This window comes from Tinamus guttatus, unplaced genomic scaffold, assembly GCF_059628265.1.
Source record: "Tinamus guttatus ecotype Peru unplaced genomic scaffold, ASM5962826v1 Tinamus_guttatus_pri_ptg000075l, whole genome shotgun sequence".
Classification (NCBI taxonomy): domain Eukaryota; kingdom Metazoa; phylum Chordata; class Aves; order Tinamiformes; family Tinamidae; genus Tinamus; species Tinamus guttatus.
In genome coordinates this window covers 647,792-664,787 of record NW_028288609.1, presented here as the reverse complement: position 1 = coordinate 664,787, position 16,996 = coordinate 647,792, and the positions used below count along the sequence as shown (strand labels likewise).

General features: G+C 48.6%; 1 protein-coding gene across 1 annotated transcript; it reads left to right on the top strand.

Moving 5' to 3' along the window:
* Positions 1-4,358: 4,358 nt before the first annotated feature.
* On the top strand, positions 4,359-15,425 carry METTL2A (methyltransferase 2A, tRNA N3-cytidine). Its single transcript, XM_088519924.1, has 9 exons — positions 4,359-4,464; positions 6,354-6,445; positions 9,766-10,127; positions 11,099-11,148; positions 11,603-11,663; positions 12,756-12,895; positions 13,508-13,614; positions 13,827-13,892; positions 15,253-15,425. Exons 1-9 carry the CDS (start codon positions 4,370-4,372, stop codon positions 15,423-15,425), a joined length of 1,146 nt encoding a protein of 381 aa, XP_088376050.1. The 5' UTR covers positions 4,359-4,369.
* Positions 15,426-16,996: the final 1,571 nt, after the last annotated feature.

Here is a 16,996-nt window from a genome sequence, read left to right as displayed (position 1 = left end):
GGAACCAATGTTTGAGGGAAGCATCAATACCCTTTTTGCCACCGAACTGAGGCTCAAGAAGTCAGAGTTAGGAGGTAGATGCTTTGCAACTGGCGGCAAGGACAACCTCATCCCCAACTCCCAATCCTCAGCAGTTACAGTTCCTTGTTTCAGAAAGTTTTACTGCAGACAGAGCCTTTCCTCCTTGCCCCGTGTAACCCGCTGTCCTCTCCCTGCTTGTCTGCAGCGTTCTACGATGCTTTCAGCTTCTTCCCTAAAGACTCGGGTGGCAACATCAACCTTCACGGCCTGCAAGAGACTGCCAAGGAGCTGGGGATCAGCCTAACTGCTCAAGAGGCAAACAGGGAGCTGGCGTTTGCAGACGCCGACCGTGAGTGTCCCCAACCCCGTGTCGATCCCTGCCGGGGTGTTCCGGGCGTGCGGAGTCACCTTCTCCATAGGCCTTCCCAGCCCTGGGAAACTGTGTTTAAATGCTCCTCAAGCCAGACGCTATATCTGGGGCTGTAACATCTTAGTGCTCACCAGCAAATCCATCCTTCATAAATACATATATCACATTCTGGGATCCTCTCGTGTATCCTGAAGCACTAAGATCCACAGCCCAATTACGTGTTAAACCTTTAACAGCTTTTTCTCCTACCCTGTGCTTTGCTAGCTCTGAACTGATCGCCCCTGCTTTCCATTACGCCACCCTGGGGCAGAAAAGGGCTTTGCTAACGGAGATCCCGTTTGCTCGCAGGGGACGGCAAGGTGAATTTCTCTGACTTTCTGAGCATTGTTACTGACAAGAAGCGTTTCATGCGGGCGATAGGTGAGTAAGAGGCATCCTACCCAGGCAAGGGGTTATTTTTGCTTCCAGCCAGAACCTCTCATATCCAGAACTGTCTGAATTGCCTGATCATCAGAACAGTTGGAAGGGAGCAAGAAATCAGGAGCCTCATTTCAGGAATTGTCCTCCTTGCTCCACACCTAGTTAGAAAACATGGGCATGTCTCCCCATGGCACTAGCACGTTCAGACCTTCCTGGGGGCTGCTGGAGTCTTTGCTCTTTGTGAGGTTCAGACAAGGCTCAGTCGTGGCTCTGACCACTCTCCACCTCTTCTGCAGTCCCAGAGAAAAAATACAGAGGCAAAAGTGACTCTGCTGGTGCCACAGGGATCCTGCTCTTCGAGGTCTTGTCCAAACTGGTGGAGTTGGCTGCTCTGCCCCAGAAAACTCTGCTTGAGATCGTCAGGTGAGCTGCCATACCTCTGTGGGATGGAGAAGGGGTATCTCAATTAAAGATATTCATTTATAATACAATTCAAGACACTGAAAATAGGGGCCCAGGACTAGATTTCCAAAAGTGTTAGTATCTAGTGAGACGTACAAAAGCATGTAAATACACCAGACACCTGCTCTACACATGGCTGTAAATGCCACCATGTGTCTACCCCGCATCTTTGCAGGCCAAATATCTTTGTATATCCGGTCCTTCCAGACACACAGTTCCTGCAGTACCCTGGGGAACAGCACTCCGTGCCAAATGGGGCTTGAAGATGTGTTTCACCAAAAACAATCCCATCTTTTGTCATCTTAGGTACTACCGGGAGAAGTTTCTGAGCTGCACTGGCCAAAAAGCCTGGAAGGATTCTAACAGTTTAATGTACCGCAGAAAGAAGCACCACAGAATCAGAAAAGATCAGGCTTGTGTATCTTCCTTTGTAAATGCTGCCCGCATCTCTTTCATGAACCACAAAGATCTACTAGCTTACCTGGGGAGCCTCAAAGGTGAGACTTGCCTGCTGCCTCCCACTCCACTCTCCCAGGGTGGAGGATGGCGAGGTTGCCTCGGCATTACTTAACCCTTCCTGCAGCCCAGGGCGTAATTCCAAAGAAAATGGAGCTGGAACAAACTTTGGGAGGCTGCTTAGCCCCTACGGAGGAAGGAATCACCCTCCAGGGTTGCCTGTGCTGGACGACCACCTTAACCTAGGCCACTACAAGGTGTCTTGGGGCAGCAAGCTCAGCGTTACCCCAGCACCTTGGAGGCAGCTGGGAGGATTTCAGTCGATTCAGCACCTCAACACAGTGGCCGGGTGCTCCCGACCCAGGCTTTTTAATGTTGGGCAAGCAGGATTGCAAATGTGGTGACTCACATTTCAGGAAAATGAGGAATCCGGGGCTTCCCCAGGCCCCTCCAGAGAAGGAGGCAACCCAAGAGGCCAGGAGCAGCTGCCTGGGCCCTTGGTGACTCTCGTTCTTATTCTTTTGGCTAGCGTGCGTGCCCCTCTCGAGCAGCCCTTACGCCCAGGTGCCCGTCTTCCCGCTGATTCCTAAACAAGACGCGGTGATAGCAGGAAGGCCAAAGAAAGATTTGCAGAGGCTGGAGAGGCAGAGGAGGAGCGAACCCATAGCCTCGTTCGAAAACCACTTCTTCCGAAAGAGGAACTGGCTGCAGGAGGTGAGAGGCAGAGCTCCGGGTACCTAACAGGAGTAGCGGGAGGCTGGAGACGAACTCGTGTTTTCCTCACCCAGGCGATGGCCCCGAAGGTTCCCGCTGAGTGCAGGAGGCAGAGGAGCTCCGCTCGAGCCCCCGCGCCGCTCCTGAGCCAACGCTGCCGCCGGCCGCCCGACGCGCTGGCCAGGATGCAGGCAGAGGTGAGCGTGAAACGGGCCCCGCGTCCTCGCTGCTCTCTGGGAGCTCCCTGCAGTGACGGGGGCTGTTGAAGGAGTCGCTTTCTTCAGGCTCGTTTTCCCTCCTTTCTCTCCTGCCTCAGAAAACAACAACAAAAAAGGGTCCAAGTGGCTCTTTCAGCCCTATCGTAGCCCTTCCACCTGTGTACAAAGGCAGGGATGAGCTTAGGAGATTGCAGGAAGGACATCGGGGCTTTGGGGCACCCAGCAAAGCCCATCAGAGCTGGCGTTACTGTCACCCACACCCATCTCCCTGCTCTCCGCAGGGCCCCCAGTACACGCCATAAATGTGTCCCCCCAAACTTGCTGTGGATCCCTGTGGAAATTTAGAGCCTTAGCAAGCACACAAAGCTAAGACCACAGACAACTCGGGTACTTATTTAAGCTAGTATTTGGTGACACGGCTAGGATACAGAGTGTTTCGGCTGTCCTTGCTACCCTGCCTCGGAGCAGAGCTGTTGTAACGCGCCGACTGCAGTCAGGCCTCACTCGAGCATGACTGATGATTCATAAAACCTTTAAACGGACTGGTGACTGCTCTTAACGAGAGAGGTCAGCTCGTCATGAACGCAGACATGAAGGCAAAGGCACAGTAGTAACCTAATGTTTAATACTATCAATCAGTCAACACGAGTTGGTTTGGAGCAGGAAGCCCCTCCGAGCGGTGTTTTTGGCCCTGACCCCCAGACAAAGCCCCAGCTCTGCCCGTTCCCCTTGGCCTCCTCCTTCCCAGGCGCAGTGGCTGACCCAGCAGTACCGGCAGAGCCTGGCCCTGCACGAGCGCGCGCGGCTGCTGCGCCTGTGGCGGCGGCTCCGCGGCGGCCGCGTCGGCCTGGACACGGGCAGCGAGGCCTTCCACCGCATCTTCTCCGTCTACTCGTGGTCCTGGAACGTGTGCCAGGAGCTGCTGACGCCCGACGACCTGCGCCGCGCGGACAACGAGCTCTACCGCCGCGCGCAGCTCCGAGCGGCGCGGGGATGGGGATGGCGCTGAAGGGGGAACGGAGCCCGGCGGGAATAAACCCTGGCGGGAACGGAGCTCGGCAGGAATAAACCCCGGCGGGAATAAACCGTGGCGGGAATAAACCCCGTCGGGAATAGACCATGGCGGGAATAAACCGTGGTGGGAATAAACCCCGGCACGAACGGAGCCCAGCGGGAATAAACCCTGGCGGGAATAAACCGTGGTGGGAACGGGGCCCGGCCGGAATAAACCGTGGCGGGAATAAACCCCGGTGGGAACGGAGCCCGGCGGGAATACACCGTGGTGGGAATAAACCGTGGCGGGAACGGGGCCCGGCGGGAAAACGGCGCGGGAAGCGCCGTGTCGCCCCGTGTCGCCCCGTATCCCCCCGTGTCCCCCCGTGTCGCCCCTTGTCCCCCCGTGTCCCCCCGTGTCGCCCCGTGTCCCCCCGTGTCGCCCCGTGTCCCCCCGTGTCCCCCCGTGTCGCCCCTTGTCCCCCCGTGTCCCCCCGTGTCGCCCCGTGTCGCCCCTTGTCGCGCCTTGTCCCCCCGTGTCCCCCCGTGTCGCGCCTTGTCCCCCCGTGTCCCCCCGTGTCCCCCCGTGTCGCCCCGTGTCCCCCCGTGTCGCGCCGCGCGGGGGCGCCCCGCAGTCCCGGCCGCCCCGTGGCACCGCCCCCGCCCCGTTCTCCCGCGGGTCGCGCGGCGGTTCCGCTTCCGCTTCCGGCCCGTCATGGCGGCGCCCAGCGAGGCGGCGGGCGGGAGGCGGCGGCCGTTCGGGACGCGGCTGCTCACGGAGCCCGCCCGCCTGTTCCAGCACAACGCGTGGTGAGCGCGGCCCGCCCGGGCCGGGGAGCGGGGCAGGGCCCGGGGCGGCGGGGGCGGCCGAGGGGCCCCGGGCCTGGGCAGGGCCCCCTCGCCCGGGCCGCCCCCTGCAGCGCTGCGGGACGGCGCGTCCCTCCCTGCGGCGGCGCCGAGTGGCTCCCTGCGCCCTCCTCCCCCTCCCCTTCCTCCTCCTTATCCTTTTCTTTCTCCTTCCTCCTCCTTCCTTTTCCTTCTCTTCCTCCTGCTCCACCTCCTTCTCCTTCCTCCTCCTTCACTCCCTTCTCCTCTTTCCTCCTCCTCCTTCCTCCTCCTTCCTCCTTCCTCCTTCCTCCTTCCTCCTTCCTCCTTCCTCCTTCCTCCTCCTCCTTCCTCCACCTCCTTCCTCCTTCCTCCTTTCTCCTCCTCCTTCCTCCTCCTCCTTCCTCCTCCTCCTTCCTCCTCCTCCTTCCTCCTCCTCCTTCCTCCTCCTCCTCCCTCCTCCCTCCTCCTCCTCCTTCCTCCCTCCTCCTCCTCCTCCCTCCTCCTCCTCCTCCCTCCTCCCTCCTTCCTCCTTCCTCCTCCTCCTTCCTCCTCCTCTTTCCTCCTCCTCCTTCCTCCTTCCTCCTCCTCCTTCCTCCTCCTCCTTCCTCCTCCTCCCTCCTCCCTCCTCCTCTACTCTCTTCTCCCTCTTTTCCACCTCCTCCTCCTCCTCCTCTTCCTCCTCTCCAAGCACAGCAGCAGCCGGGCCGGTGTGATCCGAAGCAGGGACACGTCCCCTGCCGCGTGGCCCCGCTCGCCGTGCGCGGCGCCGCCGGCTCGGCGGAGGCTGCCTGTGTTCGGAGGAAGCTTCGTCTGTTCGTTCATTATGCAGTTAAAGAAACTCTCAGCGCTCAGGTGTTGAGTGGAATTTTCTGGGATGCAAAGCTTTTTTTGGTGGTGTTCTTTGTTTTGTTTTGGTGTGAATGTGCCCAGGCGCCCCTTTACCTGTTGGGAGCCATCAGTGTTTAATTTGGTGTTTAATGTGTAATAAAGCGATGTGTGTGTGTGTGTATCCGCTTGTCGTTCGCTCGGGGCCGGTGCTGTGTCACAGGGGTGTTGTGAACGCCTGTCTTCAGCGGGATTTCCCTTTCGGAACGGCGCACTCCTAGACTCCTAGGAATCTCATTTTTCACGGTGTTAATGCTTAAGTCTGTGCTATTGTGAGGTAATATCAAGAGACTCATTCATCCTGGGGCCAGAATAGTGCTGCTTGATCCTTGCATTCTGTTTTTTCATTCACTTGTTTTAATAAAAAAAGGTCGAGTCACTTGAATGGCTACACAGTTTTGTGTGCGTATTTATGTCACTAACAGGTTCTTAATGCTTTAAAGCTTTCTGCGTATTTTTCTCGTAATTGGATTTAATATTAGTGTAAGACTTCCAAATAACCTTTGCTGCTCTCTTTTCTTCAAATTCGAGGGAGAAAATGGAATTTTCTGGAGCGGGTGAATCAGCCCGTGCGTTCTGAGGACCTGCTGGAGCAGAAGCACGTGAGCTCCTGGCTGCTGGTCTCCCTTGTAGGAGCTTTTCCCTGCGAGAGAAGTGACGCTCAGCACCAAGGAGGCGTGTTGATGCTGAGCATCCTCGCAGTTTTGTAGCAATGACATGATTCCTCTAGAAGTAGCTGAGCATCATGTAGGAGACGGGACGGAGATGCCTCTTAGGATGCTCTCCAGCTTATGCTTCTTTCAGAACCAGGAACCATCCTTACACAGTGACTGCCGTTATACTGGCACCGAGCTAAAATTAGAGAGGTTGTGCAAAAGCTCCACAACGTCAATTCCATGAGCTGTGTCTAGACCTTTCTATTTCTTCTCTCTCTCTCTAAGCCCTGCCGTTCCTTGCTGAGCAGTTCACCTTATTTTTTACAACAGGGATAATGTGGAGTGGTCAGAAGAGCAGGAAGCCAATGCCAGAAGTAAAGTTCAAGAGAACAGCTCACAGCTATTGCCACAAGATAAACAAGGTACTGTTAGAAACTGTTCTAATACTTTCCTCAAATTGGCGTAAGGAATATTCATATATCCAATGCAAAGCTTATCTGAATCAAGCTAAAGGTACACAGCTCTATAGCCAAAAAAATATGGTAGAAGTTGCTCTACAGTCCATGTTGCCCCTTTCCTGCACACCTGTTTGATGGCATCCAGGATCTGCAAAGGTGGTGAAATGCCTTCCTGTCCCTTGGAACGATAAAGGAGTTGTTTGATGGTGAGCTTGTTATGTCCTGCCGAGCTCAAGGATGGATCCACTGCTTTTGTTCGGATTAAATTGAGTGTGTCATCTGTAAGGCAATGCTCAACACTACTGGAGTTATTCAGACACATCCCATATAGCTTCCAGTTGTGTTCACAATAGCAAATTTAATTATACCAAAGAGCAACCCTCCTAATTTCTTGGATTCCCAGAAGCATCCAGCAGTTTTCATTGTGATGCCCATTGTGCTGAGTTCATTTTAAAATCTGGTTAACATTAAAGGATGTTGTCTGTCACGCTTTGAGAACCTATATACAACTATGAAATTGTGGAGAAATTTGCTGCTAGAACAGTGTGTCAGGTCTTCATGATGTATTTCCCAGCCTGAACAATGGAGGCCAGGCGAATTTTGATGGCTCCTATTCAATGGGAAACATGTGGAGACAATGGGGTGGCTGAAACGTAGGGGAACCAGCCCAGCCAAATGTGCCTGGAGGCTTTAGTATTTCGAGAGTCAAAAACGTCCAAGCAGGAGAACAAAGTCAGTCTATTGGTCATTATGGCTGTATTATTCTGTGGTCTGTTTGGGCTGTCAGAATGTATTCTGAGGAAGGGGAGAAGTTCCATGTGCTGTGTAGAAGTTGTATCTGCCGGCGGGGAACAGAGAAAGGAGTGGAAGGGTTTTTTCATTTTCTTTTGAGGCTCCGTAATTTGCCTCCATGTCATTCAGGGAGCCTCTGGTTCTCTTCCCGTCTGTTGTGGACATTTATTTTTGTTTGCAGCACTCTTGCAGTGTGAGAGGGTGAGTTTGACTGCGGGGGTGTCCTTGCACAGACAAGCAGAGAGCTCACGACTCCTTGTCAAGAAAGTCTCTGGAGGAAGCTAGCTGCCATGCTGGCGTCCCCATGAGTTAATGCCACAAAAAGAATCTTAAAGCAAATATGTGAGCTTTTCTGGATTAAATTATGCAGGAAATCAGACTAAAAGATTCTTATGGTCATTTGAATTTTAAATGTGTTTCTTGCATGATCTATATCAGCTGGCCCTCGCTTTCTTGCATGGGTGTTGTTGCTGATTATTTATTTCAGTGCTTTGAAAGCACTAGGCTGTGAGGTAAATGAGCTTTAAATAAAGCTTCCACACATCTGGGAGCATAGCAGCTGTCCAGGAGCATCCAACAGAATATCACAGTAATTTAGCAACAGAAGAGCACAACGTCTTGTTCAGGGTTGTACTGTGGCAAAACTCAAGTATTCCAAAATGTCTGTGTTGGAAAATTGCCTGTGGTAACTATCCTGTATCAGAGACTGTCACAGGACCAGCAGGAATCAGGATTTTATATGTTTGTTAGCTGAAAGAGCCTTTCCAGCCCCAGCAGCTGCGTTTATCCCTACTAGTGCAGGGAAGAAGTGACATTTCAGGACTGGATTCAGCACCAGGGACTGGATAAGTAGCTCTTCTTCCTCTGACATTAGTACTCCTTGAGTATCTCTTATGCAAATATTAAACTGACTTGACCCTACTTATTTTGAAGCATGATAAGATCATGGCACAAATGTTTCTGCTGTAGTTCAGTATCAGACATTAAAATTTCTTTAGGCTTAATGTTTAAGGACAAGGCTTCTTAAAAGGAGTAAATCCATGTAATTGAGATAAAGAGATTTATTTTTAAATATAGATCTTTGCGCTTCAGAGATAGGTCCTACTAAAAATATACTTAGGAGTGACTTCTGACTTTTTGTTAAGCAATTTATTTTTCTATATTTGGCTGAAGCTATATGTTTTTTCCAAGCGTTCTTGGCTCCTTTCTACTCTCTTCCTTCTCATATCCTCTAAAGACAGGTTCTTCTCAGAAAGACTAGCAAATAATCTGTAGTTTAGGTACAGTTTGAAGATATGTACTTTTTTTTTCTTAACCCTGCTTTTAGTAGAGGCTGGGGAGAGGCTGTCCATTCTCACGTATAGGCAGCCCCCTTAATTGTAGGAGAATCATTTGCATTCTGTAATGAACTTGCTGCTGCAAAGATGACTAAGGAGTTGCATGTTTTTGAAATGCAACTGAGATCCCTGGCCTCAGTGTTAACACCTCTAGTTGATTACAAGCATACGATGCTGTAATTAGCTCTCATTTCCCAGGCCAGAAAGCTTATGCCATCAATGAAAATGTAGAAGAACAATTGGATTCTTAATGGTGGAAAAATAGCTTCTGTAGAGCTGAACTTGATTTGAAATCTATGAAGTTATGTGGAAGGGTTTTGCAGATGATTCGAATTTCTTTAGATTATGGCTTCATAAGAGTTATTACAGCCTGCCACTGGAATGTATCCACTTGATGTGAAAACAGTAATGCTTGCTTATGACATTAAATCTTATCAACATGAATTTATTCACCTTAGCTCTGCACTGGTACTTTAAGGTTGAAGAGAGTGGCCACTATTTCTGATCCCTCTCTTTGGTTGTCATGTCATAACTGCCTGCTATTTTAACCTGCACAGAACTGTGGAAAGCAAAATGCTGTAGACTGGATTGCAGCAGTACTTCTATAATATGTGCTATCCTTTGAGTATTGTGCACACACTAATTGAGCTTTAGGCCATGCATGTGTACTCGACTAATTTTTCTGTTTCTGTATTTGAAATACTGATTACTCTGTCAGACAGGAGCTCTTCAGCTCCAGGCAACTGTCACAGAATTCCTTAGAAGCTGTAAGTGCTTGACACTTAGAGTCACAAGGTTTCAAACGAATTGCTCCGGTGAATTGAATGAGTTAGCATTAGAGATGGAGGAAAAACTTGGATTTCCTTGTTCTGGTCTTCATCAAAGAGGCCGTTTCTTTTGCCAAGTTCCTTTAAATCCCACTTAGAAGACAGTTTCTTCATCTATCTTTTCTATTCGCAATGAAGGGGCTGTGAGGAGGCAGCCTGAGTGTTCATGTGGGATGTCCCCATTTAAAACAAGGTGATTCTCAATTAATAACCTTGCCTATTAAAGCAGATTGCAGAATGGATGTCTGTGCTGATCCCTGGCTGTCTGAACGGATTAAACCCTGGGACCTTCCGATCTGACTGGTGACATTTTTGGTTGTATTTACAGAGGAGTATGAGGTGAACGCTAACAGGTACTGGGATGACTTTTATAAAATCCATGAAAATGGCTTCTTCAAGGACAGACACTGGCTGTTCACTGAATTTCCTGAGCTGGCCCCAAATAGAAATCCAACCCAAAATGAAGTTTCTGGGTACAAATGTGGGTACAAAGAGGAATCCAACAGTGAAGGGCTGGGAAGCTGTGAAAATGGACATTGCTCACTGGAAACCAGGGCAGAGAATCAGTTAAACGTAACCGGGAGCACGCCCGAGTTCTGCACACAGCAGCCAGCTACCCAGAAACACAGGGAGCCGAAGCCAGGGGATGGACATTACCCAGGATCTTCTGCAACTTACCGGATATTAGAGGTAAGGTCTCTAAAAGGAGGATTTTTCTTGTCCCTTACAATTTGAAAATAGCCCTGACTCATTTGCCATTTGTGGTATATCATGGTTATCCCAGAAAAGCTTGTGGGATTTCTAAATATTAGGCTTCTCATGGCTGCTAATGGCCTTTTGCTCTGCCACATCTCTGAAGTCTCTTCAGTGTTGTTGCCCCTGCTCTGTCAAGTGCTTTGTGTTCTGTGGGAGCTCTGCCCTCCCAAGGAGAGGGAGCGTAAAGTGTTTTTAGATTTATGCTTGATACGAGTCCTTGAAACTTCCTCAGATTTTCATGTTCTTGAGTTATCATGGCTTCTGTGTCTCACGTGAAGATTTTCAGTGCTTTCTGTCGCTGAAGTTTATCACTGGAGTTTTCTACTCAGTCCATTTCAATTTCACTGATTCCTCAAACGTTCAGAAAGAAATTCCCCAAACCCAGTTATGTGGGCCATTTTCTCTTCACATGGGAACAAGTAGAATAATAACGCAGAATCATTGCAGGCCTAGCTGCAACCTGAGGAGGAGCCTTCTAGTGAAGGAAACTCTGAAAGAACAGGGAATAATAAAACAAACTTGTCCCTTGCTTTGTCTTTGTATGAAAGTGAAGGCAGCTAACCCGTGGCCTTGGCCCCTGCTTCAGTGACTCACACGGATTGTTGTGCTTGGGATTCCAGCAAAAACCATTTTCAAGAAGGGTAACACTATATAGCTTGTTGGTTAGACCCCTGCTAGAAGTGGGGGAACTTAGTGGTTTTCCACAAATGACGATACGTACGTCTGCTCCCCAGAGCTGATGGCAGTCAGATCCTGCAGTGAGATTTGCAAATGCTCGTTGCTATATTCAGTTGTTACTGGTGAGTTGCTCTTTGCTGCTTGGCTGTAGAGAGATGACTTGAAATCAGCTGCATGGAACATGCTGAAGAAGTGATTTTTAACTATATATCTATGACTCTGTGTAGGTTGGCTGTGGTGCTGGAAATACAGTTTTCCCCATTTTGCAAACCAACAAGTAAGTGTTTCTCCATAGGATTTTCCTTGCATGATATACCAATCTCTGAAAAAACAATTGGAAATGTGTTGCATGTGTTTTTAGTATAGATAGTCTCATAGAGAAGAGGGTAGATGCACATTTGTGATCTGTGACTTCAGATGACAATGTTTTGAGCTTGGAAATCTTTGGTCTTAGAATGCAAGCAGTAAATCATGATGCTGGTTTGCATGTCTCATTCTCAGAGTATTTTAATACAGGATTCAATCTCTACCTTCTGGTAGGATTGTGAAGAAAGGAGCAAAGTGATCTTCAAGATATTACACAACAAATCATTGGCAGAGAAAGCTTAAAACAAGTTTAAAAGTTTAAATTGAGGGGATTTCTGCCTCTCAGTTCTGTGCATTCAGGACACTTCTTTAATTTTCTGGAGCACCTTTATACAAATGTTGATAGCTTCTTTTATTTATTTTAGTGACCCAGGGCTTTTTGTTTACTGCTGTGATTTTTCTACAGTAGCAGTGGATCTTGTCCAGGTAAACTCAACGGTGACTTCTGAAGGTAGTAAGTACTTGGTGCCCATTGCACATTAGCACAAATATTCCATTGCTGCCACCAGTCTAGCTCTGTTGGCAGTTTATTGTTTTTAGCTAGCCCTGGTGCTGACCCATGGTGCTGGTAAATCAGCAAAATGAGCCATCAAGGACTGCAGAAACGAGGGAAAGGGGAGTTCACAAAACGTCGTATTGGCAGCAGACACGTCAGGCAGATTTCCTTTCCCCTGTGGCTGGCAGCACTTCTCTAAATCCAGTGCTCTTTTAATTGAGTAACTGCTGAACCTTGAAAGCATTCAGGCTATTTTTTAACAGCAACTGAAGTTGTTTTTGATTTGTGTGCGCCCTGCTGCGGTTCGAGGAACGTGGCCTGCTTGCTTCTGCACGGGCAGCTGAGGAGGGGTGACACTCTGCAGAGGAGGAGGCTGGGCTTTAATAAACAACAAACCTTGCTAACAAATTTTGGGTCAGAACAGAACTGAATATGTGGAGTATCCAATGTCATCAGTCACTCCATGAGTGAGCTGTGGCACGCAGCAGCAGATCCAGCGTGCCGGGTCACCCTCTAAGCTATCATAAGCAAAAGACCCCTTCTTGGAGTCTAAATGTGATTTTAAGAGCTGCCAGCTTTGATCTTTGGGGTGTAACGTGTACTCTGCTCATAAATTAATAAATATATTTCATAAATTTATAAATCAAGTGAATTATTGACTTCAGGGGTATAGAGAGGGGCCCTGACACACTCACTTTTGTAAAATTTTCCATCTTAACAGTGTAAATCCCTTGCTTATAACAGCTGTTAGTGGGAAATCCAACGACACAATTGCAATAATCCCTCAATTCAGTTGTACTTTTTTGGCACTGCTGTTCAACTGAACATAAAAAGTTCAGTCCTCTTTAGAGTAGCACTGTACATTTAGTACAGTAACTGTAACTGTACAGTTAGTCCAGTGAGGCTGAAACAGGACTTCAGACACTCCATTTTATTAATGAAAGTTAAAATACTCTTATGCCCAGGTAATACTGACATCACAATCTGCTCATGTCTCCTCAAATCTCTCCTGTTAATTACAGACCAACGCAGAATACGATTCCTCGCGCTGCTTCGCGTTTGTCCATGACCTCTGCAATGACCAAAGTCCCTTCCCAATGCCAGAAGAGAGTCTCGACATTGTTATTCTTATTTTTGTCCTCTCAGCAATTCTCCCAGAGAAGTAAGTTCTAATAATTCCCTGTGATAGCAGAAGACACTGCACATGGAACTGGAGTTTCTGAATAAGGAAATTTTAAAACAATACAGCCAATATGAAAACCTGGTTAGTTTTGCTAGTGAAAGCTAGGAAGCACTTGCCATGCTGTGCACATTCTTCCATTTCATTCAGTTTGGATAAGGCTTTTTATTTATGAAAGTTTTGTCAACCTATGCCTTGGATCTAAAAATCTGCAAATAAAAGGCATAGTCTGTTCTCTTGTTTTTATTCTGCAGCATTTTTATGTTCCTCTTTTTTTTTTTTGCTTATTTTATAAAAAACAGTGGAGTTATTTTTGTAATAAGTGAGAGAGCAATTAAACCCTGCTGCAAAAGGCTAAGTTGTGCTTGTAGGAAAAAAGCAGAACAGGAGAGTGTCAGAAATAAGCAGGGCAAATCAATCTACATTAGTCTGAGGGACCTCAGAAAAATACTAGCTTTCAGTAGCTTTCCATCAGAGATTTAAGCACATATAAAACTTTGTATATCTTTTTGGAGAGCTTAATTCTTTTTAATATGCAGTAGAAACAAGCATGATTTGCAGGGTGCTGACCGCTGCTGTTTGCTCTTTCCTCAGGATGCAGTGTGTTGTTAAGAGACTGAGTCGCCTCCTGAAGCCGGGAGGAATGATTTTATTACGAGATTATGGCCGTTACGACCTGGCCCAGCTTCGGTTTAAGAAAGGTATTTTCTCTTCCCCTGGGGAGTCTTGCCAGATCAGTAATAGATGATGCTTCTCTGGAATAGTCTCTGCCCTCTTTAGGAGGCAGCTCCTTAAATCCCCTTAAGCACAGCAGGCACAGGGAGAAGTGCCTCTTGTCTTTATGTGCAGTTGGATAGCAGTTGTTGATTTTTAAATGATAGCTGGTAACTGTTTAAATCCCTCTTGCCCTAAGGTCAATGTCTGTCTGATAACTTCTATGTGAGAGGTGATGGCACCAGAGTTTACTTCTTCACACAAGGTAGGAGCCTAGAAAACATCCATCTGATTCTTTTTACATCTTTTTGCCCCTGTGCTCTGAATATTTGCCACTGGTCTGTATTTCCTAGAGCAGCATGAGAAGTTTAGTCTCTGGAGATTGCACGGGGACCTGGGCCCATCGCTTACCCATAGGAATACGGCCTGGTGCGTTTCTCATAGTGGAGAAACGTGTGAAAGCAGGATCAGGGTGTTTGCTGCACGGGCAGGGGTGGGACTGGAGGAGCTCTCCTTGCATCCTGTCGCCTCGGGAGGATGCAGGGAGATGGGCACCACTTGAAGGAACTTCTTTACTGGGCTCATAGGAGGGAATAGGAAGAGTGTGGTTTGGCACAGGGCTGAGGCAGCCTTCCCGGTTCTTTTGATGCTCCTTGTTCAACAAGGGCTGTATTTCTGTCCACCTCCCACCAACTTGCACCTCCAGTCAGTTCCAGAGGCCCATTTGCTTGGTCAGTTTTAGAGTTTAGACTCTTTAGAGCTCACAACTGGACTACCACGAACTAATTCCCCTCCTCACTGCGTGAGGCTTGTTTGTCACAACAACATTAATGTTTAATGCGTGTCTGGCAAATCCTTCGCTATGGCAGGGATCTGATAAAGGAGCACAAGCTGGGACCTGTTGGCCGTTTTCTGCAGAGGCTCCGTGCAGTCACGTGCTCGCGCTGCCGCTGAACCAGCTCTCCGGCTGCTCGGCAGGACTCGCTCTGGCTTTGCCCATGGCCACTCTGCTGGGGCACTATGATACTTATTTGCTTGGTCAGGAGCACCTGGCAGTAAAAGTGTTGCAGCCCGGAGGGCTCTTAGTGCTTTGATTGAGCCCCAGCTGGGTGTGTTTTTTTTTTAAGGACTTTTTTCCAACGAAACTTTAATGAATCCAGTTCCCCTCTAGCCTCTGTAGCACAGATCTTATTGACGGTGTTTTAAAAGCATAGGTATGATGCTGTTCTTTGCTATTACAGATTCTGAAATCCCTCTGGAAACACAGGGAAGAAAGGGATCTGTTCCTACTTGCCAGAATATGCCCCCTTAATTGGTTACTGGAGGCAATAGCCATGTCTGGAACTGCTGTTGTTTTCCCTTTGTCCAGTCTCTGTAACTCCAGTTGTCCTCCAAATACTTCTTTCTTTCATTAGCAGAAGGTAAACTCAAGAGAAACCAGACAAGCTGTGATCTTAATCCACCCATAATATGACAGTAAAGTCCTGTGTGATCTTTGCATTTCCCTCAAACTGAGACCAGGAGTTTCCTCTCACCAGTCTCCCAGTTCAGTGTAGCCCCCAGTATGAGCGGGTCTCAGTGAAATGACGCTATAGCATCTTTAATTTCCTGCTCTCTGCTTCTAGATGAATTAGATGATCTCTTCAGAACAGCTGGGCTGGAGAAGATCCAGAATTTGGTTGATCGGCGGCTGCAGGTGAACCGTGGGAAGCAAATGACGATGTATCGCGTGTGGATCCAGTGCAAGTACCGCAGGCCTTGGCCCCTCAGCCCTGAGGAGCAGCAGCGTGGGTCCTAGCTGGGAGCTGCTCTGCACCCGTGGGCAGTTTCCCCTCCTGGTGGGATGTGGCGAGAGGAAGGCCAGGGCACACAGGACCTGGTGCCTTTGGCAATGCCTTCTGTCATGGCAAGTGCGCTGTGCCGAGCAGGAACGCTCTAAGAGGAGACCAAGGAGTGCTTAATGTCTCACCATGTTTTTTTTTTTTTTTTTTTTTTAATAATTCATGATTTTAATAAAGAAATGGTCATCTACTGTTTTACAGCAGCTGAGCAAGTTGAGTAACAAGTGGCTCTTCCTCTGGATTTCCCCATGAAACAGAAGGACGCCTTGTGTTGTGTACTCCTACCTCGGGAGCCCAAAGCGTGCCACTTGGGTATCTGCTGTTCTCTGCAGCTGGTCACCGGGCCTAGTATGAATCCCTTAGCCAGCTTGTTTCATCCAGCTCTCTTCTAGTCGCTCAGGCTTGTGCACGTGCAGATGTTCAAACACACCGTGCAAGGGCATGAACAGAGAGCAAGGGAGCTTCTCTGTGCCAGCCCCATGGTGGATGCCTCAGGGTGGGTAGGTGACCTGCAGAGAAAGCAGATCCTGCTGCCTTGCCATTCCCGTCCACAGGGATGTTCCTCTAAGGAGCTGGCAGACAGTTTGGGTGCTTTACACATAAGGGAGGATCCAGCTGTCTTTAGTAAGAAATCCGAAGAATGTCTACCACTTATGTTTAATTTTTAGAGGAAGCCAGCAGTGTGGCTTTCTGGAGGTATTCCCCTACCTTTGGCAGCAAATATCTTTTATCTCTGCTTGCTTTTGTTATTTTTAAGGTGTGTTGCAGCAGGTATTAGAATAAATTTTGTGGCAGCACTTTCCAAGGCTGTTTGGGCTAATGTAAATGAGTCTTGAGTAACTGATGTGCTTCTGGACCCCTGATCTGAAGAACTTGTTACACTATTAAGTAACTGTAGTTTATCTTCCATTATTCTGGCTCTTGCCTGATGCCTCTTACCTTGTTTTAGCTTGGGAGGCAGCAAGACCTGTGGTGTGAAACGCTGCTGGCTTGAGAACAGTTCCTGCTGCACAGAGCGTGTATCACTTGTTAGCTGGACAACTGTATTTTTGGCCTACAGTTGCCTAAGAATAACTGTCAACTTGAAGGACACGTAGGTGATGAAAGAACTGCTGGCTTTAAATGGGGGAGAAAGGATCAAGAGATGAGGAAATGTCATTGCTACATTGGGAGAGTCAGCCAGAGTCTTTGCTGAGTGGAGTGTCTTGGTCTGTAGAGCACTGGAAGGGGCCAGAGTAATCCAACAGCTGGGAAGAGAAGCCTTGATTTTATTTATTATTGTGCTCCCAGCCTTTTTCTGAAGAGTTAAGAGACTTCTGAGCTGTCTGCAAATGACAAGGGAGGAGATGGCGCCTGAAGCAGTTGTCTTGGAAGGCAGAAACGTAGTACAGAGTTTCTTCACGGCTATTTTGTGGCCTTTTCTGCTTCTATATTCTTTTCCTTTTCTGTAAAGACGACTCAGAAATCATACCTTGCTGCTCACCAGCAGCACCTGGCCTTGAAGACAGGGGAAGCAGGAGGAGAAGTG

What these genes read in the sequence shown, in the direction of transcription:
- METTL2A (XM_088519924.1), top strand. Translation starts at nt 4,370, where the DNA reads ATGGCGGCGCCCAGCGAGGCGGCGGGCGGGAGGCGGCGGCCGTTCGGG. An exon ending in TCAGCAATTCTCCCAGAGAA is followed by an intron (nt 12,896 to 13,507) that starts GTAAGTTCTAAT and finishes CTCTTTCCTCAG; the next exon opens with GATGCAGTGTGTTGTTAAGA. An exon ending in CCAGCTTCGGTTTAAGAAAG is followed by an intron (nt 13,615 to 13,826) that starts GTATTTTCTCTT and finishes TCTTGCCCTAAG; the next exon opens with GTCAATGTCTGTCTGATAAC.